Consider the following 27864-nt stretch of genomic DNA (forward strand, 5'->3'; position numbering starts at 1 on the left):
TCAGTACATGATGAGCTTGGAAAACGCAACGGCAGACTTGGCGTCACAGCCTTCAGTATCTAATCCTTTATCGAATTCCGCTTCCGCAATCAAAACTTCGTCGAGCCATGACAAGTTTCTTTTCGATTGTGACCATTTGATCAACTTTTGCAGGATTCTGGAAGGGATAGAACTGATATCCCAAGCACTTCTACGGAAGCTGGAAAAAAAATCAGATCTCCCGAAGAGCATAACACTGCTAAAATACTGAAGAAGAAAAAGAGCTCTCCGCTTTCAAGTACTCTGGGAAAACCAAGCCAGCCATCCCGCAATGGAGACTCCAGACTGTGTTCTGCGGAGGTGGACAAAGTTGGAACAGAAACGAAGGAAGCGCGTACGGCCCCTGAGTCTTCATGGAGGACTGTGACTTCAAAAAGGCCACAGCCATCGCGGAAGGGGAAGATGGTCCTGAGAATGGTAAGCAGCCGCCCTCTTACGCCAGAGTGGCAAGGAAGCGCAACAGAGATGAGCTGACTTATGCAGTCATCAATGTCGGCTGTGCATCCGATAGGATTCCACCAGATCATCGGTCCCAAGTGGAGGAACTGGTAAACAGGAACAGGAACAGGAACGATCGGATTTTTGAACATGTGTGCAACTCTGTAAAGGGCCCATCCATACAAATGATGAGCTGCGAGTTTAAAGGGGACATTAATACCGTCAAACAGCTCGTCAGAGGTATTCACGCTCCCTGAGAGGGCGCAAAGCTCGACCATGTGAGAAAGGTGGATATTCCCCAGCTCACAAAGGCTACGGTCTTCATCAAGGGATGGATCAGTAAATTTGCGACGGAACGCATGTTGGGATTCTTGTGCAAGCAAAACCAAGGTTTGGTCGCAGAGAAGTGGGAGGTCTTCCACAGGGAGGAGAAGGTGGAAGGAACTCTCTTTGTGGTTGGAATTGATCAAGTCTCCGTGACAAGTTTGGTTAAGACAAAAGGCATGGCGCACTACGGGAGCAAAGCTGTCTTTTACAAGATTGGGAAGACTAAGATAGGCAGACATTTTCATTCTGCGACACCAGGCCGTGCAGTGGCAGGTGACTCAATACCGCCCAACAAACAGGCGGCCGACAACGAGACAATCACGGCATCTCTCAATATTGGAAAGACTAGAAGAAGCAATGATCCCAACACTAAAATATTAGGGAGTGCAGTGGCGAGAGACCCAACGTAGCCAAACAAACAGGAACGCGACGACGGACCCATCACCGACTTAAAGATTCGGAATACTGGGATAGGTAAAGATCCTAATATTGAAACATTAGGCAGCGCAGGTACAGGAGACTCAATGCAACCCAACGAACAGGGATCCGATGTTGGTACCATCACCTACTCCCAAGAAGCCCATTTACTTAAGATTTGGAAGGATAAAGTAGGCAAAGATCCTAGTATTGAAACACCAGGCAGAACAGGGAATGGAAACCCAATAAAGCTTAACGAACATGGACCCGACGGCGGTACCATTACCGACTTTATAAAAAGTCGGAAGACTAGTCTAGGCAATCAACCTAAAACGATGACATCAGGCAGTGCAGTGACAGGAAAGTCAACGCAGTCTAAAGAACAGGGAGCAGACGATGAGATCATCGCCTACTCCCAAGATGCCCATTTACTGGAGGACCAATGATTGAGGTAATCGAGATAAACCTCTACCGGAGCGAGACTGCTACACACGCTCTGAAGGGGAAAATCAGCAAGGGCAAGATTCATATTGTCTTAATTCAGGAGCCATGGACGACACGGAACAAAATCTCTGGACTAAACCAAACAACTACCAATTATTCTATGCTATGACTGGTACTCGGCCAAGGACCTGCGTTATTTGTCATAGAAATTTGAATTATATATTTTCCCCAGAGTTGTCAACGTCGAATGCAACAGTGGTGAGACAGGGAGACGGTGGAGCATATCTGGCATCACTTTATCTGCGTTTCGACTCTCCGACACAGCCACCCACGTCGGAGCTGCAACGACTGGTGAGGAAAGCAAAACAGACAGGAAACGAGGTACTAATAGCGTTTGATGCGAACTTTTACCACATTTCGTGGGGTAGCACCAACACTATTAAGCGGGGCCAAGCCCTGGCAGAGTTCTCGACTAACGAATAACACTTAATATTGGTAACACCGCTACCTTTGTTAATAGGATTAGGGAGGAGGTATTAGATATCCGAAAATCTGATCGATGAGGTTCAGGATTGGAGGGTCTCCATGGAACACTCTTTCTCTGACCATCGTTACATTAGGTTTAGAATAGCACGGCCAGCGCCGAATCCGATAAGCTTCCGGAATAAGTTGAAAACTAAATGGACAAAATTCGGAAGGCTACTCAGAAGAAGACTTGGGCAAGATAATTTAGATTGTCCACGCATAGAAGAGATTGACGAAAATGTCAACAGGATTACGAGTGCACTGGTGGGATCCTTCGAAGATAGTTGTCCTCTTCGGGAAAGGAAATCAGCCCAAAAAAACCCTGGTTGACCGGGTAGATTCGAAATATTGGGTAAGAGATCCGCAGACTTTTTAACAGAGCACGTCGTAAAAAAGCGGAAGTTTATTGGGATGTGTATTACACACGGCTCAAGGAATACAGTAAGATTAACAGGAAAAACGTGTCTGCTTTTCTGCGAACAGGTCGATAGCGTTAATGACGCCGTTAAAATAAACAAGTAAAAAGGCGTTAAGTTCGGCCGGGCCGAACTTTGGATATCCACCACCTCGGGTATATATGTAAACCACCTTTCATCAAAATTCGTTGAAAATTTCATACCAAGGATGTCGAAAAGCCGAACATAAGTCGCTGTGTCAAATTACAGTGAAATCGGATTATAAATGCGCATTTTATGGGGCCAAGACTTTAAATCGAGATATTGGTCTACATGGCAGCTATATCCAAATCTGAAACGATTTGGGCCAAGTTGCACAAAAATATGTCGAAAAGCCTAACACAAAGCACTGTCCCAAATTTCGGCGAATCGGACAATAAATGCCTCTTTTATGGGCCCTAAACCTTAAGTCGAGAGATCGGTCTATATGGCAGCTATATTCAAATCTGGACTGAGCTGGGCAAAATTTAAGAAGGACGTCGAAGAGCCTAACCAAACTCACTGTCTCAAATTTCAGCGACATCGGACAATAAATGCGTCTTTTATGGCCCCAAAACCTAAAACCTAGATATCGGTCAATATGGCAGCTATATCCAAATCTGGATCGATCTGTGCGATATTGCAAAAGTATATCAAGGGCCAAATTTCGGCAACATCGGACAATAAATGAGCATTTTATGGGCCCAAAACCATAAATCAAGAAATCGGTCTATATGGCAGCTATATCTAAATCTGAAGCGATCTGGACCAAGTTGAAGAAATATGTCAAAGGGCCTAACACAACTCACTGTCCCAAATTTCAGCAAAATCGGATAATGAAGGTGGCTTTAATGGGCCTTACACCATAAATCGGAGGATCGGTCTATATGGCAGCTAAATCCAAATCTGAACCGATCTGGGCCAATTTAACGAAGGCAGTTGAAGGGCCTAAGATAACTCACTGTCCCAAATTTCAGCGAAATCGGATAATAAATGTGGCTTTTATGGGCCTTAGACCCTAAATCGGAGGATCGGTCTATATGGCAGCTATATCCAAATCTGGACCGATCCGAGCCAAATTAACGAAGGATGTCGAAGGGCCTAACACAACTCACCGCCCCAAATTTCAACAAAATCGGATAATAAATGTGGCTTTTATGGGCCTAAGACCCTAAATCGGCGGATCGGTCTATATGGGGGCTATATCAAGATATAGTCCGATATAGCCCATCTTCGAACTTAACCTGCTTATGGACAAAAAAAGAATCTGTGCAAAATTTCAGCTCAATATCTCTATTTTTAAAGACTGTAGCGTGATTACAACAGACAGACTGACAGACGGACGGACATGTCTAGATCGTCTTAGATTTTTACGCTGATCAAGAATATATATACTTTATAGGGTCGGAAATGGATATTTCGATGTGTTGCAAACGGAATGACAAAATGAATATACCCCCATCCTTCGGTGGTGGGTATAAAAAGTTTCTCTCAAAAATCCATGTCCAAACTGAAAATTTAGTAGACGACATGGAAGTGAGAGCAGAGACAACGGAGGACATGTTGAGGCTTTTATTGAAACGCCATTTTCCACAGAATACGACGGGACTCACGGAGACACCGAAATCTTGGAATAAAAACATTGATCGAAGGTTTATAATAACGGAATTTATGGTGAAGGAATCATTGAGGAGCTTCAAACCATTTAAGTCACCCGGACCTGAATGAATATTTCCGGCGTAACTACAGAAAGAGGCATACTCTCTGGCGCCTCGTCTGGCCAAAATTTTCACAGCGTGCTTAGGACTTTCATATACTCCGAAAGCCTGGCAGGAGGCAAGGGTGGTGTTTTGCCCAAGCCCGGCAAGGCAAGTTATGCGACACCAAAGGCTTACAGACCCATAAGCCATACGTCCTTTCTACTCAAAACCATGCAACGTATTGTGGACTCCACGATAAAGAGTATGACATCCAGCGAACTGCTTAAAAACAAACAGCATGCCTATATCAAGGGAAGGTCGGTGGTGACTGCCCTGCACGAGGTTGTGCATAAAATAGAAGAATCCTTCGATGCCAAAACGTACACAATGGCGGTATGCATCGAGGGGGCTTTTAACTATGTGCGGACCGAAACTCTGATCCAATCCATAGATCAGTACCGGGTGGACCCGGTCCTTAGAGACTGGATAAACCACATTCTAAGGGACAAGTGGATAAATTGTGTGTCCAATGGCATAAATATAAGGGAGAAAGTGGCACAGAGCACGCCACAGGGGGGCATTTTATCGCCACTCCTATGAGTGACCACCATAAATGACCTATTACGGTTGCTAACTGAGAAAGGGTTTGAGCCAGTCTGCAGACCATGTTATAATACTTCTAAGGGGTAAGGATCCGAACGAGCTATGCAGAAGGGCCGAAAGGGTCTTGCATATGGCATATGACTGGTCTAGACCCAGAGGTGTCAATAATAACCCAGAGAAAACTGAAATTTGCCTGTCCACGAGGAAGACGAAGGTAGGCGAATTTAGCGCACCACGTTTCCTCAATAAGACGATTTCGATATCTGACAAGGTCAAATACTTAGGTGTGATCTTGGACAGGAAACTGAATTGGAAGTGTCACATTCAGAAGCGTACTGAGAAGGCTAATAGATATTGGGCACTATGTAGACGGGCCATAGGCTCGAAATGGGGCCTGAATCCTATGATATTCCACTGGCTCTACAGGAGCATGATTAGACCAATACTTACTCACGCCTCAGTAGTTTGGTGGACTGGAGACACAAACAATAACCTGTTGAAATCATAAAAGTATCTTGAGTGCAAATTGAAATGAGCGCAAAAGAAAAAATTTCATCAAAATACTAATGCTGATTCGCCAAAACTATCACTATAAAACTAAGATATTCGCAAAGACATGCACATTTTGCAAGATAAGGATCGGCTTTTAGTGTGTTGGCAAGCAGTACACAATTCAGCTTTGACTTTAACCAAATGTCACAGCCGATGGGCCTGTTCGTGCATACAGTAGCGACCACAATTTTCAAAAAAAGTTTGAGGTACCTTTACCAATTTCACAGTAACACAAAAATTTTCACAATTTTTATACCCACCACCGAAGGATGGGGGTATATTCATTTTGTCATTCCGTTTGTAACACATCGAAATATCCATTTCCGACCCTATAAAGTATATATATTCTTGATCGGAGTAAAAATCTAAGATGATCTAGCCATGCCCGCCCGTCTTTCTGTTGAAATCACGCTACAGTCTTTAAAAATTTAGATATTGAGCTGAAAATGTTCATAGATTCTTTATTGTCCATAAGAAGGTTAAGTTCGAAGATGGGCTATATTGAACTTTATCTTGAAATAGCCCCCACATAGACCGATCCGCTGATTTAGGGATTATTTTACAAAATTGAATAATGAGTTTACATATATAGCCGAGGCGGTGGGTATCCAAACCGAACTTTACGCCTTTCTACTTGTTAATTCTAAAAAAGTGTGGGGTAGGCCCCCACAAAATAAAATCCTGGCTACGTCCCTGATGGAAGCTATATCTAAATCTGAACCGATCTCGAGCTAACTTTATAGATATTGTTCACCAGTAATGTCGAGAGTCATAAGAAAATCCTTCCTGCCAAATTTCGAGATAATTGGTTTACAAATGAAAATTGTATTGCATTATTACTGCGAACCGGACGAACATATATATGGGAGCTGTATCTAAATCTGAACCCATTTTTTTTCAATTTCAACGGGCTTCGTCTCCAGGCCGAAGAACAAGCCATTCCAAATTTGAAGACGATCGGACGAAAACGGCGACCTGCAGTTTGTACACAAATTGACATGGACATACAGATAGACGGTCATTGCCAAATCGAATCAGAAAGTGATTCTGAGTCGATCGGAATACTTATCAATGGATCTATCTCTCTTCCTTCTGGATGTTACAAACAAATTCACTAATAATACCCTGTACCACAGTAGTGGTGTATGGTATAAAAATTAATTAGTGGAATCTCAACGACATCCCCAGTACCGGAATCACGTATCGCTCTCAACATGCAGGCATATAAATATACCTCTTTTAGGAGTCAATCCGCCATCCGTCACATTTTCTCAAAATATGCATGCTGTAACACATGATTTCGACTTTTTTCCCTTTAGCGAAAATGCTCTTACACCTACCCACACAACTTCTCAAAATTGTTGTTTTAATATGCCTGCTTATCTGCTCCAAAAGATGCGATATTCACTGCTCCTCCATTCCTTAAAATAGGGTAGTAAACATGCCTCAATTTGAGCTAAAAATGAATCAATGCACATTAATTATACCCTCCACCATAGGATGGGGTATACTAATTTCGTCATTATGTTTGTAACTCCTCGAAATATTCGAAATATTGATCGACATGACATTTTATGACGATCTAGCCATGTTCGTCCGTCCGTCTGTCTGTCGAAAGCACGCTAACTTTCGAAGGAGAAAAGCTAGCCGCTTGAAATTTTGCACAAATACTTCTTAATAGTGTAGTGTAGTTGGGATTGTAAATGGGCTATATCGGTCCATGTTTTGATATAGCTGCCATATAAACAGATCTGGGGTCTTGACTTCTTCAGCTTTTATGGGACGCAATTCTCACCTGAATTGACTGAAATTTTGCACATAGTGTTTTGGTATCACTTCCAACAACTGTGCTAAGTATGATTCAAATCGGTTTATAACCTGGTATAGCTGCCATATAAACTGATCTTGGATTTTGACTTCTTGAGCCGCTGGAGGGCGCAATTCTCGTCCGATTTGGCTGAAATTTTGCATGAGGTTGACTTGATAAATCTCCAAAGCATTACAGCTCTTATTCATTATTCTTTGTTTGCCCAAAAAGAGATATCGCGCAAAGAACTCGACAAATGCGATCCATTATGGAGGGTATATAAGATTCGGCCCAGCCGAAATTAGCACCGTCTTACTTGTTTTAATATTTTCCTCTTCTCTATATGTAAAAGCCACGCGCGATTTACTGACTGACGGATCACTGCCAAGCCTAAAAGGCTAAAGCTAGAATTTTGAAATTTTGCACGAATAGGTCGTAGACGTAGAATAAGATTGGGTTCGGCGATATTCGTTCCTTGAGGTATTAAATAGTACCAATATACAATAGTACGAAATGGTGCATGTTTGTGCAGTGTGAGCGGAAAGTGCTGAGAGAATGATTTTGGGCTCAAATTAAAAAGCTCTTGAAAAAATAAGATTAAATGAAAACAAGTAAAAGCCTGCAAAGTTCGGCCGGGCCGAATCTTATATACCCTCCACCATGGATCGCATTTGTCGAGTTCTTTCCCCGGCATCTCTTCTTAGGCAAAAAAGGATATAAAAAAAGATTTCCTCTGCTATTTGAGCGATATCAAGATATGGTCTGGCTTGGACCACAATTAAATTATATGTTGGAGACCTGTGTAAAATGCTAATTCGAATAAGAATTGCGCCCTTTGGGGGCTTAAGAAGAAAAGTAGAGAGATCGATTTATATGAGAGCGGTATCGGGTTATAGACCGATTCAGACCATAATAAATACGTATGTTGATGGTCATAAGAGGATCCGTCGCACAAAATTTCAGGCAAATCGGATAATAATTGTGACCTCTAGAGGCTCAAAAAGTCAAGATCCCAGATCGATTTATATGGCAGCTATATCAGGTTATGAACCGATTTCAACCATACATGGCACAGTTGTTGAATATCATAATAAAATACTTCGTGCAAATATTCATTCAAATCGGATACGAATTGCGCTCCCTAGAGGCTCAAGAAGTCAAGACGCAAGATCGGTTTATATGGCAGCTATATCAGGTTATAGACCGATTTAAAACACGTCGTGCAAAATTTCATTCCAATCGGATAAGAATTGCGCGTTCTAGAGGCTTACGAAGTCAAGACCCAAGATCGGTTTATACACATACATGGCACAGTTGTTGGATATCATAATAAAATACTTCGTGCAAAAATTCATTCAAATCGGATAAGAATTGCGCGCTCTAGAGGCTCAAGAAGTCAAGACGCAATATCGGTTTATATGGCAGCTATATCAGGTTATAGACCGATTTGAAACACGTCGTGCAAAATTTCATTCCAATCGGATAAGAATAGCGCGCTCTAGAGGCTCAAGAAGTCAAGACCCAAGATCGGTTTATATGGCAGCTATATCAGGTTATGGACCGATTGAAACCATACTTAGCACAGTTGTTGGATATCATAACAAAATACTACGTGCCAAAATTCATTCAAATTGGATAAGAATTGCGCCCTCCAGAGGCTCAAAAAATCAAGACCCAAGATTGGTTTATATGGCAGCTATATCAGGTTATGAACCGATTTGAACCATACTTGGCACAATTGTTGGATATCATAACAAAATACTACGTGCCAAAATTCATTCAAATTGGATAAGAATTGCGCCCTCCAGAGGCTCAAGAAGTCAAGACCCAAGATCGGTTTATATGGCAGCTATATCAGGTTATAAACCGATTTGAACCATACTTGGCACAGTTATTGGATATCATAACAAAATACTACGTGCCAAAATTCATTTAAATTGGATAAGAATTGCGCCCTCCAGAGGCTCAAGAAGTCAAGACCCAAGATCGGTTTATATGGCAGCTATATCAGGTTATGAACAGATTTGAACCATACTTGGCACAGTTGTTGGATATCATAACAAAATACTACGTGTCAAAATTCATTCAAATTGGATAAGAATTGCGCCCTCCAGAGGCTCAAGAAGTCAAGACTCAAGATCGGTTTATATGGCAGCTATATCAGGTTATGAACTGATTTGAACCATACTTGGCACAGTTGTTAGATATCATAACAAAATACTACGTGCCAAAATTCATTCAAATTGGATAAGAATTGCGCCCTCCAGAGGCTCAAGAAGTCAAGACCCAAGATCGGTTTATATGGCAGCTATATCCGGTTATGGACCAATTTGAACCATACTTGGCACAGTTGTTGGATATCATAACAAAACACGTCGTGCAAAATTTCATTCCAATCGGATAAGAATTGCGCACTTTAGAGGCTCAAGAAGTCAAGACCCAAGATCGTTTTATATGGCAGCTATATCAAAACATGGACCGATATGGCCCATTTACAATACCAACCGACCTACACTAATAAGAAGTATTTGTGCAAAATTTCAAGTGGCTAGCTTTACTCCTCCGGAAGTTAGCGTGCTTTCGACAGACAGACGGACAGACGGACGGACGGACGGACAGACGGACGGACATGGCTAGATCGACATAAAATTTCACGACGATCAAGAAAATATATATATTTTAGGGGGTCTCAGACGAATATTTCAAGTAGTTACAATCAGAATGACGAAATTAGTATACCCCCCATCCTATGGTGGAGGGTATAAAAATCTTCCAAAATAGTACCGGAAGTGGGAGAAATTATACGTTCAGTGCTGCACTTGGTATTCTTTGGTACTTTCTTTGTAAATTGAGATAGAACTCTGAATTTTGAAAGTTAAGTACACCATGTCAAACTTAATTGGATGATAAGATGAGTCTTTGGAATTTTTTACATTTATTTACTAAAAAAAGTACCAACAATTTACGAATTATGAAACTTGTCTTAAAAGACCTGCTACAAAATTATGAGGATGAAAAAAAGCAGTGGAAAAATAGTACTGGTAATGGCAGAAAACGTACGTTTAGTTCCACAATTGGTACCATATGGTAATTTCTTTACAGATGGAGTTAGAAGTCTAAAATTTGGCATGTAGGTACAACTAGGAAATATATGATCAGTGACTAAATGATTTATTCACAACTCGAAAATGTTGGTACCAAAATTCGTACTTTCTTTACAAATTGAGCTAGAGATCAGACATATTGATGGCAGTCCTCTGGCCTTTACTGCCAAATCGTCTGCTTATTCATACGCCGCTATGGCCCGGCACCCAAACGATGCGGATCATGACCGGTGACAAAATGTTCTATTCTTACATATTGGTATCGAAAAGTGCTAAATATTACGAAATACCTTATCTTCACCTACAGCGAGAGGGGACAGCTAGAATTAAGCACCTTGATACGTTATCAGTCTTGACAAAAAAAGGACATATCGTAAGAAATCGTACCAGGAGTGGAAGAAAATTTACTGATTGTGGTGTGAATGGTACCTTAAAAGCATATATTTTGCGAATAAAAGACTTTTTTGAAATCGTACAAATAGGTACCTAAATGTTCAAAATAGAAGATTTTTTGAAATTCGTTTATGTAATTTCTAAAACGTATTGTATCTACATGCTACTTTTTTGCACCGTGGGATGAAGCTCTGAAATTTGAGATGCAGTTACACCTTGACAGTATTTTGTGGGTAACTAGAAGATTTTTTTTAAATTTTTTACATTTAGATACTAAAACGTACAAAATGGCATTTTCCATATATATTGAGCTGGTGCTCTGAAATTTGGGATACAGTTATACTTTGACAGTATGTATTGAGTAACTAGAAGATATTTCTGATATTCGTATATTTATGTACTAAAATGAACAACATTGAATTTTCATGGACCTAGACTCTGCAGTTACATTATTTAGTTTTCAATGCATGGGTTTTGAAATTTGTAGACTTAGACAAAGAAACAAATAAACAATCAAACATTATTATTTTTATTTTTATGAATGTATTTATTAACAACTAGCATCCCGGCGGTCCGCTTCGCCAAGATATAGCTGTATCCCAATTTTGAGAGTTTAACATCTCTCTGTAAAGAAAGTACAATTTGTACATTTTAGTACCTAAATGCAGGAATTAAAAACAAATCTTCTAGCCCCCTATATTTAATGTCAAAGTGTACCCTATTCCAAATTTTGAGTGCTTTAGCTCAATTCGTAGAGAAAGTACCATTTTGTATGTATTAGTACCTCAATGTATGAGTTTGAAAAAATCTTCTGATCGCCCAAAACTTGTCGTCAAGGTACAGATGTATCCCAATTTTGAGAGCCTTATCTTACTCCGTAAAGAATGTACCATTTTGTACGTTTGAGTACCTAAATGCACTAATAAAAAAATATGTTCTAGTCGCCCAATATATACTTTCAAGGTACAAACTGCACCACGATTAGTACGTTTTTTTCCACATGTCGGATTTTGGTCAAGACTGTGTGATATTTGTCAAATCGCCTTTTTCTAGCTGTCTCAGTTCACTGTCGGCAAAGATGAGCTCTTGTATATTATTTTAAACTTTCTGGTACTACAATGTACGAATTTTAAATACATCATTAAGTCACCATCATATTTTTCCTCGTTGTACCTACATGCCAAATTCCCGACCTCTAGCTCCACCTATAAAGAAATTACCAAATGGTACCAAAACGTTCAATTTATAAATAGATAGAGCATATTTCCTTCATATTTTTTCCTCATTGTATCTACTTGCCAAATTCAGACCTGTAGCTACATCTGTAAAGAAAGAAAAAAATGGTACCAATTTTGGTACCAAAATTTACGAATTTTGAATAGATAATTTAGCCACCCATTATATTTTCTCTAGTGGTACCTACATGTCAAGTTTTAGATCTGTAGCCCCATCTATAAAAAAAAGTTCCGAATGGTACCAATTTTGTTATCAAAATGTACGAATTTTGAATAGATCATTTAATTAACCATCATATATTTCCTAGTTACCGACATTCAAAATTTAAGACCTCTATCTCCATCTGTTAGGAAAGTACCAAATGGAACCAATTGCGGTACTAAACGTACGTTTTCTCCCATTACCAGTACTATTTTTAAAATCTTTCTTTTTCAGCAGATGTCTTTTAAGACAAATTTCTAAATTCTAGCTTTATCTATTCGCCCTGTATAAAGCTCACTTCGTCAATTTTTGGTACATTTTTTAGTACCTAAATTTATAAAATTTCGATAAACTCTTCTTGTCATCCAATTAAGTTTGCCATGGTGTACCTGAGTTCCAAAATTCAAAGCTCTCGCTCAATTTACAAAGAAAGTACCAAATAGTACAAATTGCGGCACTAAAGGTACTATTTCTCCCACTTCCGGTACTATTTTGGAAAATTTTTGCCACCAAATCTTATTTTGTCGAGATGCTCTTTAATTTGAGCCCAAAATCATAATTCTAGACTAATCCGTTCGTGCTAGGTAAAAACACACAATGTCGTAGTTTTTGGTTCTTTTTAGTACCTAAACGTATGAATATCACCAAATCCCGTCTTATCCCGTGCCTATGACCTAATACTAACATTCGTGCAAAATTTCATGATCCTACCTCTAGCCGTTGGGGCTGGGCGACGATCAGTCGGTCAGTCATGCTACTCTTTTATGTATTTTGGTAAAAATGAATAAAAAAACAAGCAAATAAAAATTTAAAAAATTGTAGAAATCAATTTTTGTTTTATGAGAAATACATAAAAAATTGCGCCGAATTTTATAAAATTACTTTAAAAAAAATATAAAACAGAAAACAATTGACGGCCGCGGGAATCGAACCTGGGTTTGCGGTTGAAATGGAGTCGGATTGTACATGAGCATTTTTACCCTTGCCGTATTGCATGCACATACGTCTGCCTGCAAACTGCAATGAAGGGGTATGTTGTCTACCACAATTTTGTTGTTAAGTTAATGTAAACCTTTTGCTGTACATTACATTAATTGTGTGGTGTCTGAGTTGGTAGAGTATGCGGTTTGCATTTGAAGGGACCTGAGTTCAAATCACGCTGGCAGCAAAAAGTGGACTTAAAAAAATGTTGAAGGGGTATGAAAATAATAATTATTAACACGCAAAATAAGATTGCCTAAAAATAAAAAAGTATTTTTTTTTAATTTTTTGCTTTTTTAGGTCATATAAATATTCCATTTTTCGCAGTGTTGCAAAAACAATTTTAACAGTAGGCCTTTTTTAGTTGGTGCTGTTGCAGGCCAGTCCAAAACGCTGATTTTTTAGGTCTCGTAAATGGACATATTTTGCAGGCCCTTCAGCAGACGTATATCGAGCAATGGAAGGTGCATGACATCATGTCAATGACACACAATGTCATTTTGAAATGGTGTTTACATTTGTGTGGAAGTATATATTTCGCCTCCTTCCGCTACTGGCCAATAGCCCTGAATATCTGATCTTGATTTAAAAATGCATTTTTGGTCAGCTACAATAGACATTCATATGTTGAGTGTTCGTGAGTTGGAAAACCGCCAGAATTACATATATTTGCTCCTGAAGGAAAAACCAAAGCCCTGCAATAATAAAAAGTTTTTTTGTTCGTTATTTACGACAAAATTTGGAAGGTTTCTCAGCTTTTGAAAAAAAAAAACATTTAAAAAACTTCGGCAATTGAGAAGATGCAAAGTTCAAATTGGGTACATGGGTAACCTCCACATTTATTCAACATTGCAGCATGGTATGGGGTTACCCTAATTTTGATATTTGGCTTTTTACAACACCAAATATTGGTGTTGGACACATATAGTATAAAAATACTCACTCGCAAAGACATTTTAAGTAGTTGTAGCTCTGTCTGTGTGTTTGTTGAAATCACACAAATTTCTATCGAGTAAAGTCAGCAGCTCGAAATTTTGCACAAATAATAACTAACATGATTTTTTTCCAAAAATTTTTTTTTTTTATACCCTCCACAGGATGGGGGCATACTAATTTCGTCATTCTGTTTGTAACTCCTCGAAAAATTCGTCTAAGACCCCAAAAAGTATATATATTCTTGATCGCCATGACGTTTTAAGTCGAACTAGCCATGTCCGTCCGTCTGTTTGTCCGTCTGTCTGTCGAAAGCACGCAAACTTTCGAAGGAGTAAAGCTAGCCGCTTGAAACTTTGCACAAATAATTCTTATTAGTGTAGGTCGAATGGGATTGTAAATAGGCTATATCGGTCCACGTTTTGATATAGCTGCCATATAAACCGATCTGGGATCTTGACTTCTTGAGACGCAAGGGGGCACAATTCTTTTTCGATTTGGATGGAAATTTGCATGCGGTGTTTTGGTGCCACTTCCAACTACTGTGCAGGGTTGTCGAGCTTGGTTAATGTGGCAATTGTATCATAGATGTGTTTTCGCTATTAATACGATTCAAATACAATATACCAACGATCGGCCCTTGAAGCCATCACTCCTAATATGGCTGAAAAGTCTTCTAACCAAATACGAAACGCGTCCCATAGTGGTTGGTGTGTGTTGCTATCTTTGGCTTTCCTGACCTCGTCTCAAAAGAGAAACAAACAAAAATTCCTTTTTTATAGAAATTTTTTGTATTTATATATATTTTTATCTATGGCAAAGATTGGCACTTAAACTACTTACAACACCTACTGTTAAGGCCCCTCTTAGGTTGGGAAAGTTAAATTGGTTATATCTCCTCAACTGTGTGTCGTAGAGGAAAACGGGCCTTAATTCGCAACTCCCTCCAAAAATTCAAAAATTTACCAAAAATCCATCAAAAGTCTAAATTTTACTATGAAAACTTTAAATTGACCGTATCTCCCAAACTATGCGTCGGAGAGTGAAATGGGCTTTAATTCGTGATTCCTTCCAAAAATTGAAAAATTTACCGAAAGTCCATCAAAAGTCGAAATTTCACTACAAAAACTTTAAATTTGTTGTATATCCTTAACAATGCGCGGTAGAGGGAAATGGGCCCTTATTCGTGACTCCCTCCAAAAATTCAAAAACTGACAAAACAAGTAAAAAGGCATTAGGATCTTTGGATGCCCACCACCTCGGGTATATATGTAAACCCCCTTTCGTCATAATTCGGTGAAAATTTGATAACTTATGCAACCAAATTCGGCACGGACATTGAGTGGTCTAATAAATATAAGCCACGGTTGAATTTTTTATTTCAAACTAGGTGGACCGGGCCCGCTCCGCTGCGCCTTCTTTTACTTTATATGGAACAAAATTTTCCTTGGAATATTTGTTTTCGACAATTAGTGAAATACCACGCTACGAAAATAGTATATAGTATTAACAATATAAGTGCCTTTATCTGAACTCCATATGATCTTTATTGGTCTACGAATTTAAGTTTGGATGTAAGATGTACTCCATTCTTAAAATACTTTATTTCAGGCCGATATTCTCATTGTCTCATTAAGGGGTCTTTTCGGGGGTAAGGTGGTCCCCCCGACACTTGGCTCTGAAAAAATATCAGCATCGTACTCTTCTCTCAAATACCATTTATTTAAACCTCATATTGCCATTGGCTTAAGAGGAGTTTACAGGATGAGGCGTCCCCCAAACACATGATTCCAAAATTGGTTATCCAATTCGTTTTCTAATCTCAAATGCCTTTCATTTGCGCCATATATTGGCATGGTCGAAAATTTTTTAACCTTTGGGGGGTGTTTTGGGGAAGGGGTGATGCCTTAAATACATGGTCCTATAGTTGGATATCAAATTCGTATTCTACTCATAAATACCTTTATTTGAAACCCATTTTGTGATGATCAGTAAAAAATTGCTGTTTGTGGGGTATTTTGGGAAAGGTGTAGACCCCCAGAAAATTGGTTCCGAAAGTGGGTATCAATTCATGCTCTATCCCCCAATTCCTTTCATTTAAGCCCCACACTGACATGATCGGCAAATAGCCCGATTTAGCGGTGTTTTGGGAAGTGAGGTGGTCCCCCAATCACTCAGCCCTGAAAATATATCAGCAACATGCTCTATTCTCATATATTTGAACCCCTTATTGCCATTGGCTTCAAAATTGGATACCAAATTCGTTTTCAGATCTCAAATACCATTCACTTAAATCCCTTATTGAAAAAGCCAGCAAATATGTCATATGTCAAATATCATTTCAGCCCCATATTGCTATGATCGTAAATTTGTCTTCTGTGGGGGATGTTCTCGGGGATGGGCGGCCCCTTTAATACAAATGCCTTTTATTTAAGCCCCATATTGCCATGTTAAGTAAATAAGTACTGTTTGGAGAGTGCTTTGGGGAAAGGGGAGGACTACAGAAACTTTGTCCCAGATTTGGATATCAGATTCATACTCTACTCGCAAATACCTTTCATTAGAGTCCCATGGTCGGTATATATGTCCGATTTAGGGGTGCTTTGGGGGTTGGGGTGGTCCCCCAAACACTTGGTCCGACAATTGGATATCAGATACGTTTTCTAATCTTAAATATCTTTCATTTGAGTCCCATATTGTCGTGATTGGTGTAAATACATGTTTGGTAGGTATTGGGGTGGGGCGTCCCCTTAGGTACCCCATCCGAAATTTGGACACCAAATTTTTGTTTGTAGGTTACTATAAGAGAGCATACAAAATTTCGCTTTAATCAGCACCACCCATCACCGAGATCTGGCGTTTCTGAAAATTAGGGTAAGGTGGATGGTCCGCTCCCCCTTCAGATATCAAAAAATGTAGTACCCTATTTTCACCACGGGATTATTATGCACCATCAGTGAAAATTTGAAAAAAATCGGTTCAGCCGTTTCTGAGTCTATAAGGAACACACAAACAAACAAACACAAATTGATTTTTATGTATAAGATTCCAACAAAATCGGTCAATAAATAAAGCTCTTATGGGCTTCAGACCCTTTATCGGCAGATCGGTCTATATGACAGCTATATCCAAATATAGTCCGACCTCAACCATTTTAAGCTCGGATATCGGGAGGCTCAAAACAACTCACTATTTAAAATTTCAGTGAAATCGGGTAATAAATAAAGCTTTTATGGGCTTCAGACCTTTTATCGGCAGATCGGTATATATCGCAGCTATATCTAAATATAATCCGATCTGAACCATATTTGGGTCAGATATTGCGAAGCCTTAAGCTACTCACTGTTTAAAATTATAGCGAAATCGGATAAAGAATAAAGCATTTATGGGCATTAGATCCTTAATCGGCAGATCGGTCTATATCGCAGCTATATCCAGTTATGGTCCGATTTGGCCCGCTTAAGAACAAAACCAGCGTGCATCAAAAAGACGTATCTTGGCCAAATTTCAGCTCAATATCTCAATTTTTGAAGGCTGTAGAGTAAGACGGACGGACAGACATATAGACGGACAGACACATGGACATCGTTAAATCGCCTTAGAATTTTACGACGATGCGAAATATACATACTTTGTAGGATCGGAAATTGATATTTCAATGTGTTGCAAACGGAATGGCTAAATGAATATACCTACGGTGGTGGGTGAAACTGTGGAAATCTTCAATTGGCTGCATCTCTTAAATTATGCGGCGTAAAGGGAAATGGACCGTAATTCGTGACCCCCTCCAAATATTTAAGAATTGACCAAAAGTCCCTAAAAAATCGAAATTTAACTATGACAACTTTAAATTGGCTATATCTCCTGAACTGTGTGTCGTAGAGGAAAATGTTACTTACTTCGTGGTTCCCCCCAAATCCCATGCGACACATGGGATGATAAACTCAATACAGGTGCCAGGTCAACATCATGACATAATTACCAGGTAGTATACCGTAAACAGCTGAGTACAATTTTTTTTTGGCGAAGTGCACTATCTGTCAACGAGTTTTGGTTGTGTGTGTGTATGCGTATTTTAGTTAAGAACCAGAACACATAAACAACGAAAAATGGCGCGAAGTAGTAACATACTCAAACTCAGAGTTGCACTAATCATTGATTTTTATAGATAGTGTACTCAATATTTTGTTGTTGGGCAACTGTCATTATCTGTAAATGAATATTTCTTGAAAGAAAGAAAGCCAAAACACCCGGGTGTTGCAAACAGCGATGCGCTTATTAAGTTCAAGTTGTGAAACTGAGCACATAACGAGCAATTTTTAGATGGATTAATAACAGGTGATGTGTTCAAATTCAATGTGACAAACGTTGTAGGGATAATTCCTAACTCTCTGGCTAGTTGAAGTTGGATACAGCACTGAAAGGCATCCCCTAACACTACGTTTCCACTGCCGAGAGTCAAATTCGCCGAGGTTTTAAAACCGCAAACTTAAGGTGTTATTTATTGACAATATTTATCAGTACAATATTGAATACGGATTGTAATTTAGAAATACAAAAATTAGAAGAATCTACAATCCTTTTAAGTCTTACATTTTCCGTAGTGGAGTTGTTCTCTTTTCAAGCAAATCGACATAGTATGCCACCGTTCCCATATAATCCAAAGGATAACCTTCGTAAAAGATCAACAGAATTTTATAGGCTCCTCTGGGAAATGCGACAGGAATAACCTTTCGATCGATAAAAAGATTTTTTACAAAAAGTGAACCCTAAAAGTATAAAAAAGATGTAAACATTAATAAATACAATAACCTATTCATATAAAATGTGTTAATTATTATGAAGAAATGAATTAAAACGGTCGTGCTGAACTTTGGATATCCACCACCGAGAATATATCATTCAAATGCCAGCGAAATGGGATAGTAAATACGCCTTTTATGGGCTAAAGACCTTACATTAGCAGATTAGTGTATATGGCATAAGTCGGATGTCGGGAGTCACTACATCAAATTTCAGAGAAATGGGATGATAACTACTCCTTTCATGGGCTTAAGACTCAATATCGGAAGATCTGTCTATATGGCAACAATATCTAAATATAGTCCCATCTGAACCACATTTCAGTCGGATGTCGGGATGCTTGAAACAACTCACTGTTTCAAATTTCACTGGAATCGGCTAATAAATGCAACTTTAATGGGTTTTAGGCCCTTAATTGGCAGATCGGTCTATATGGCACCTCTATCAAAATATGGTCCGATTTGGCCCCTTCAAGAATTTAACGTGCGTACAGAAAACGATGTGTCTGTGCCAAATTTTAGCTCAATATCTCAATTATTGAAAGTTATAGAGTGATAGCAACAGAGGGACGGACAGACACACGGACACATAAATCGCCTTAGAATTTTACGACGATCCGGAATATATTTACTTTTTAAGGCCGGAAATAGTTATTTCGATGTGTTATAAACGGAAGTACTAAATGACATATCCTATGGTGGTGGGTATAAACGTCTTACATATAAAGTGATTGAAAATTTTATCTTTTTCAATTAAACAGCAACGGCCTTAACCACTAACAGCTATTTTCATTGAATTGGCGAACGAATCGGACGGGCCGCATCTTATATACCCTCCACCATGGATTGCATTTTCTTTTCCCGGTACCTCTTTTTAGGCAAACAAAGGATAAAAGAAACCAATTTCTATGCAATTGGAGATATATAAAGTTATGTTCCTATTCGGACCATAATTGAATTGAATGTTAGAGACCATAGTAGAAGCAATTGTGCAAAAATGCAGCCAATTCGAATAAGAATTGCGTCCTTTAGGGGCTCAGGAATTACAACAGGGAGATCGGGGTTAAGAAGTGAGATGTTCTATCAGGCTTTAGACCGATTCAGACCATATTTGACACTTATGTTGAAGGTCATGTTAGAAGCCGTTGTACAAAATTTCAACCAAATCGGATAATAATTACGCCCCCTAGAGGCTCAAGAAGTCAAAATCCCAGATCGGTTTATATGCCAGCTATATCAGGTTATGGACCGATTTGAACCATATTTACCATATTTGTTTAAAGTCATCCTCCTCATGCCAAATTTCAGCCAAATCAGATAGGAATTGCGCTCTCTAGGGGCTCAAGAAATCAAGACCCCAGATCAGCTTTATCAGGTTATGTACCGATTTCAACACAGTTGTTGAAAATTATAACAAAACACCTCATGCTAAATTTCAGCCAAAACGGAAGAGAATTGCGCCCTCTGGTGGCTCTAAAAGTCAAGATCTAAGATCTGTTTATATATATCAAAACACCGACCGATATGGCCCATTTAGAATCCCGACCTACACTAATAAGAAGTGTTTGTTAAAATTTTTAAGCGGCTAGCTTTACTCCTTCGAAAGTTAGCGTGCTTTCGATAGACAGACAGATGGACGGACATGGCTAGATCGACTTAAAATGTCATGACGATCAAGAATATATATATATATACTTTATGATGTCTTAGTCGAATATTTCGAGGAGTTCCAAAGAGAATTATTAGTATTCGCCCATCCTTTGGTGGAGGGTATAAAAAAAAGTGAAAGCATGCTAAGTTCGGCCAGGCCGAATCTTATATCCCTCCACCATGGATCGAATTTGTCAAGTTCTTTGAATGAATTTTTCAATATAGATTGAGATTTCATAAGGTTATCGAGCAATATGAACCGTATTTGTAATGGCTGTTAGAAGTCATCCATCTCCAATATTTCAGGTAAATCGAGTAAAAATTGCACCTTCCAGTGGCTCAGAGTGTCAAATTGGGAGTTCGGTTTTTATGGCGGCTATGCCAGGTTATGGACTGATTTAGACCGTACATAGCACAGTTGTTGGAAGTCATACCAAAACGAGATGTGCAAAATTTCAGCCAAATCGGATAAGAATTGCTCCCTCTAGAAGCTCAAGAAGTCTAATCGAAAGATCGGTTTATATGGCGGCTATGGACTGATTAAGACTATACTTGGCACAATTGATGGCAGTCATTTTCAACGACACGTACAAAATTTCAGGCAAATCGGATAAGAATTGCTCCCTCTAGAAGCTCAAGAAATCAAGACCAAAGATCGGAATTTATGGCAGCTATATAAAAACATGGATCGATTTAGCTCATTGACGATCCCAACCGACCTACACTAATAAGAAGTATTTGTGCATAATTTCAAGCGCTCAAGTTTACTCCTTCGAAAGTTAGCATGCTCTTGAGAGACAAACGGACGGACCATACAAGAGGCTGAAGAAGTTTAATCAGAAGATCGGTTTATATGGGAGTTATATTATATCTCATGCAAATCGGTTAAGAATTGCGCCACCTAGAGGCTCAAGAATTCAAGATCCGAGATTTATTTATATGACAGCTTTATCAAAACATGGACCGATATGGCCCATTTAAAATCCCAACTGACGTGCAATAATGGGAAGTATTTGTGGAAAATTTCAGGTGTCTAGCTTTATTCCTTTGAAAGGTAGCGTGCTCTCTACAGACAGACAGACTGACATGGCTGAATCGACTTAGAAGGTCAAGATGATCAAAAATATATACTCTGATGGATCTCTGTTCATTATTTCTATGTGTTAAACACAATGACGAAATTTGTACACTCCCCATTCTATGGTGAAAGGTATACAAATTTGCTTCATAAAATTCATTAAAATAGAAAAAAACCTTTTTAGGCACTCCTAGTAACCTTATTTTTTGTCGATAACAGCAGTTTTATGTGGGAATATCTAAGCATATCCCGATTTGGCTTATGTGTAACTACATATGACATATACAATATCAATCTATATGACATATACAGCATGAATAAGAAGTATTTCTGGAAAGTTCCAATAGAACAGTTTTATATTAAGATCGATTCATAATGTTTTACCGACCAAGAGTATGTATATTTTATAGTGTCGTAGGTTAGACTGGTTAAAAGCGTAAGTCAGTTATAGACTCACTAACACAATTTGCTCCCCCCTCACCTCACCACTCGTTTTTATAGGTTCACAAACCCATTCCATATTAGATCTATATTTATGCGGTTATGGTCGACTTTTTGAGCTATACAAATTATTGTATGTGGTATAAAGCAGTCACTTACCGTAAATGGACAGGAGTGATTGACATTTGAATATTTGCTGATAACATCAATAAATATCCTAAGGTAGGGTCCCCAAAATTTTTTCTCCAAAAACCAACAAAGATTTTGTGTAGTATTGATTAGGAATGGCTTATAAAGGTTGACGTCATTTCGAGCATATACGCCAATATTGACCTAAAATACGCGAAAAGATAGAGATAGAACGAAATAATTGTCTGCTAATATAGATGGTGTTAAAACAAAAACTTATTTTGTATATTTTGTCGTAAATGCTGATAAAAATCTGTTTTTGTTTTGTGTTTGTAAGATGAAAACCGAAACGTTGCGCTCAAAATCATATCAAACAAGTAAGGTAAGGAAAAAATTGCGAGTGGACGATTATATAATACCCTACACCTATTATGGACAACAAGCCGATTACTGGCTTAGGTGTAAGTCCATAGTGGCTTGGGGCGGATTAATATCTGTACCCTCTTTTCAACCTAACCTTACCTATTGGAAGATGTTCAGAAGGGTAATTAAACAATCCGTGCAAAATTGTAATAACTACGGTTCTATAAGTGTATATCAGGCCTGTAAAGGCTTTAGACGAAAATCGCTCTGGCTGTGCTTTTGGCTTATCTACGTACCCATTGAGCCACAAAAGAGCTTCGCTGCTGAACACACACAGCGCGCGATGGACTTTCTTAACAGAGCACGCATTGTGATAATAAAATTCAATAATTTGCAAGCATTGTTCGTTTGTAAGACGTTTCATGGTTAAATGATTGACCAAACTGAAGATGTTTGACAGTGAAATTAATCACGAAACGTGCGTGGGCTGTTAAAACCAGTGTTGCCAAAAAATTAATAGCTAAAAATTCACCCTTTATATGCGAGCTATATCCAAATCTAAACTGATTTCGATCGGAAAATTTTTTGAAGATATAGAGAGAGACATTTTTGGGAAATTCTGGGAAAATCTGTTGAGAAATGCGTTGGAAATGGCTCTAAATGTGAAAATCGGCCGATACAGCTCCGGAAGGAGATACATATATGTAAATCTAAATAGATTTCTAAACAATTCACTAATTATCACAAGAGTCATTAGATAATCCATGGTGCCACATTTTGTGAAGACGACCACATCTGAGTATGGAAGCTATATAAGGATAGTGCTAGTCATAGAGGAAAGTTTTAAGAAGATCGGTTGATAAATAAGCTGACAAGGGAGCTATAGATGTTTTCGACTCACTTAGATATTTTTGTGCATTGTCATACCACAGAACCGGGAGAAGGAAGATGCCTTCTAGTTTCTACCGTTGAACCATCCAAATCGCTTTAAATAGCACAACAACTTGCAAATGTTCACATCCGCAAAATCAGACAAGTTCTCAAGGAAATGAGAACTTAAAGTGGAACTCCTACTGACTGCCAGTTCGGGACATACACAGCAGATGTTCTATAGTCTCTTTATCCTCGACGTCCTTACAGGTTCAGATGTGGTCGGGTAACCTTCTCGATATGACCGGTCCAAGTTCTTCAGAGTACACCCCAAAGCTCACCTTGTCTTCTAGTTTGGAACCATCCGTATAGAAGTCTATGTATCTTCTATTATCAGGGATATTGTAGTGCCAATGGGTTTTATCAGGCATAGTGGTATCCTACTTTTTATACCCACCACCGTAGGATGGGGGTATACTAATTTAGTAATTCTGTTTGTAACACCTTGAAATATTCGCGTAAAGCTAGCCGCTTGACATTTTCTTAGTATTGATGTAGGTCGTTGCGGATTGAAAGTGGGTCATATCGGTTCAGATTTAGATATAGCTCCCATATAAACCGATCTCCAGATTTGGCTTCTTAAGCCCCTGGAAGCCGTAATTTTGCCCGATATGGCTGAAATTTTGCACGTAATGTTCTATTATGACTTCCAACAACTGTGACAAGTAAGGTCCAAATCGGTCAATAACCTGATATAGCTTCCATATAAACCGATCTCTCGATTCGATTTCTTGAGCCCTTTCTAGCCGCAATTTTTGTCCGATTTGACTGACATTTTGTGTAGTGTTCTGGTAAGACTTCCAAACACTGTGCCAAGTACGGTCCGAATCGGTCAATTACCTGATATAGGTCCCATATAAACCGATCTCCCGATTTGACTTCTTGAACCTAAACAAGCAGCAATTTTTGTTCGATTTGGCTCAAATTGTGCATGTAGTATTTTGTTATGACTTTCAGCAACTGCGCCAAATACGGGCCAAATCGGCTTATAGCCTGATATAGCTCCCATATAAACCGATCTCTCGATTTGATTTCTTGAGTTTATACAAGCCGCAATTTTTGTACGATTTGGCAGAAATTTTGCATGCCGTGTTTTGTTACGACTTCCAACAACTATGCCAAATCATTCTATAACCTGATAAATGTGTTATGCTTTCCAACATCCATGCCAAGTACGATCCTAGTCGGTCTACAAACTGATATAGCCCCTATTTAAACTGATCCCCGGATTTGACTCCTTAAGCCCCTAGAATCCTCAAATATTTGGTTGAAATTTGAAACAAAGGCTTGTATTATGACTTCGAACATCCGTATTATTATGACTTAGAACATAAACGGATATAGCCCCCATATACAGCGATCCCCGATTTTGACTTCTTGATCCCCTAGAAGCCTAAATTGTCATCTGATTTTGTTGAAATGAGCAATATCGGTCCTTGTTTTGATATAGCTACCGTATAAACCGATCTCGGATCTTTAGCATCTAGAGGGTGCAATTCGTATCCAATTTGTCTGAAATTTTGTATGAAGTGTTTTGTTTCGAGTATGGTTAAATCGCTTCATAACCTGATATAGATGCCATATAAACCGATATCGGATCTTGTGTTCTTGAGCTGATAGAGGGAAAGTTATTATCCGATTTGTCTGACATTTTGCATGAGGTCTGACTTCCAAGAATTATGTCAAGTATGGTCGAAATCGGTTTATAACCTGATATAGCTGCTATATAAACCGAATTCGGATCTTGATTTTTTGAGCCTCTAGAGGGTGCAATTCTTATCCAATTTGTCTAAAATTTTACATGAGGTGGTTTTTTCAACTGTCAACAACTATGCCATGTATAGAAGAATGAACTTTTAGCCTGATATATATCCCATATGAACCCATCTCAATCTTGAGTTCTTGAACCAATAGAGGGTGCAGTTATTATCCGATTTGGCAAACATTTTGCATTAAGTCTTTTGTTTTTACTTCGAACAACTATTCCAAGTATGGTCGAAATAACCTGATATAGGTGCCATATAAACCGATCTTAGACCTTGATTTCTTGAGCGGTTAGAGGTCGTAATTATTATTCGAAACCGAATAATAAATAAATTTCGTGAAATTTTGCACGAAATGTTTGGTTTTGATTTCAAACAGTAGTGCCAAATAAGATGGAAATCGGTCTATAACCTGATATAGTTTCCATATAAACAGATTTCCCGATTCTACTTCTTTACTTTCGAGCATGGCTTCAATCGGTCCATAGCTCCAATAGCAACTCTTATCAAATATCTTTGTTTGCCTGTAATTAGCTACCGGGCAAAGAAATTGATAAATGCGAACCATGGGGGGTATATAAGATTCGGCCTGGCCGAACTTAGCATGCTTTTACTAGTTTTTAATATATATGTTCCCAAGGCACGTGCAAAAAATTCTTTGCACAGCCTCCACAGCCAATTTTCTTAAAACTGCCGATTTGAAAGCCATCGTTGTCCAAAATGGGTATTTAGGTTTTTTTTTTTGCAAAAAATTCTGGCACTATTTATTTTTTATTTTTAACACTTTTATCTGCAATATTCAAAGAATTTGAATTTGATTTTTTTTTTTGAAAAATGCAAGCATGCTATTTTAAATTTGTATTAGGGATTTGTAAGCAGTACCACAAATTATTTGGCAAACGAACAAGTTTCCAAAATGCCCAGACCACCTAGGGCGTTCAAATTTTGCACATAATCTCGCTAATACCTCAGCTCTAACAATTTTGAATTTTAAAGAGATGCATAGACATCTCTTTAAAATTTCAAAGAGGCGTTCTCAAAAAGATGATTTTTTACTAGTTTTTTTTTTTCGATTCTATTCCACCTGGTCACACGGTGTGATAGAATCAACTCAGAATGGCAAGCCGGTCAAAAATTTGTATGCTTTATGGGATCCCAGATCCACATTTCAAGGTGCTACAATCAGAATGACTATATAAGTGTACCCTCATTCTATTTCGAGTCGTTACAAATTTAATGATTAGACTAATATACACCATCCTAAGGTGGTCGGTATAAAAAGTAGATATAACAAGTAAAAAGGCGGTAAGTTTGGATACCCACCACGTCGGGTGTATATGTAAATCACCTTTCGTCAAAATCCGGTGAAAAATGCATACCTTATGCCCCAAAGCAGCTATATGGAAATATGTTGCGATTCGGACCAAATACAAGTCATTGTTCAATTGTGTATAACCAAATGTTGGTCTTTTAAGTAGCTATTACATCTATAAATAAACCGACCTGAACCATATAAGAAAGCCTAACATAAGTCACTGTGTCAAATTTCAGTGAAATAGGATTATAAATGCGCCTTTTATGGGACTAAGACTTTAAATCGAGATATCGGTCTGTATCTGTATCAAAATCTGGACCGTTTTGACCCACGTTTTCAGAAAAATAACACAACTCACTGTCCCAAATTTCGGCCAAATCGGACAATAAATGCGCCTTTTTTGGCCCCAAAACCTTAAATCGAGAGATCGGTCTATATGGCAGGTATATCTTAATCTGGGCCGATCTGAGCCAAATTACAGAACATGTCTATATGGCAGCTATCGGTTGTTCGGCCTATATGGCAGCTATATTCAAATCTAGACCGATCTGGGCCAAATTGAAGAAGGATGTCGAAGGGCCTAACACAACTCACTGTCCCAAATTTCTGCGAAATTGGACAATAAATGCGCCTTTAATGGACCCAAAACTTTTAATCGAGAGATCGGTCTATATGGCAGCTATATCCAAATCTGGACCGATCTGTGCCATATTGCAGAAGTATGTCGAGGGGCTTAACTTAACTCTCTGTCCCAAATTTCAGCAAAATCGGATAATAAATGTGGCTTTTTTGGGCCTAAGACCCTAAATCGGCGGATCGGTCTATATGGCAGCTAAATCCAAATCTGAACCGATCTCGGCCATATTGAAGAAGAATGTTGTAGGTCCTAACACAACCCACTGTCCAAAATTTCAGCAAAATCGGATAATAAATGTGGCATTTATGGGCTTAAGACCCTAAATGGACGAAAATTTTAAAATTGTACGTTGCATGGTGTTAAATTTATGTAGAGTGTACTTACAGATACATTTCTAAGTGCATCTCGTATATATGTATCCATAAAGGCTAGAGTTTTGTAGCGATTTATAGGCTTCAGACGACAGCTGTGGTTGTAGAAGTACTTTGGGCTGGGAGCACATTCTATTTTAGTAGTTTTGATATACTCTTCGCTATAGGAGTATATTATCTGGCAATGTTGATTGCCAATAGCACAGAAGGCAATTAACAGTGTCCACAAGTATTTTAACGGCAGCATTTTC

At 38.7% G+C, this 27864-nt stretch overlaps 1 protein-coding gene across 1 annotated transcript; it reads right to left on the minus strand.

Moving 5' to 3' along the window:
• On the minus strand, window positions 1–27860 carry LOC131997250 (uncharacterized). The gene is made up of 4 exons (XM_059367903.1): window positions 27627–27860; window positions 22265–22438; window positions 18728–18903; window positions 1–157 (listed from the first exon to the last, which is right to left on the minus strand). The coding sequence occupies exons 1-4, from the start codon at window positions 27858–27860 to the stop codon at window positions 1–3; spliced, it is 741 nt and encodes a 246-aa protein (XP_059223886.1).
• Between the last annotated feature and the right edge of the window lie 4 nt (window positions 27861–27864).

The sequence above is a fragment of the Stomoxys calcitrans genome, chromosome 1, assembly GCF_963082655.1.
Source record: "Stomoxys calcitrans chromosome 1, idStoCalc2.1, whole genome shotgun sequence".
Classification (NCBI taxonomy): domain Eukaryota; kingdom Metazoa; phylum Arthropoda; class Insecta; order Diptera; family Muscidae; genus Stomoxys; species Stomoxys calcitrans.

Bases quoted from the DNA above. Each gene is read 5' to 3' on its own strand.
- LOC131997250 (XM_059367903.1), bottom strand. From the start codon at position 27,860: ATGCTGCCGTTAAAATACTTGTGGACACTGTTAATTGCCTTCTGTGCT. The intron at 22,439-27,626 runs GTAAGTACACTC...CGCGTATTTTAG, and splicing joins ATGCACTTAGAAATGTATCT to GTCAATATTGGCGTATATGC. The intron at 158-18,727 runs GTAAGACTTAAA...TATCCCTTCCAG, and splicing joins ACAACTCCACTACGGAAAAT to AATCCTGCAAAAGTTGATCA.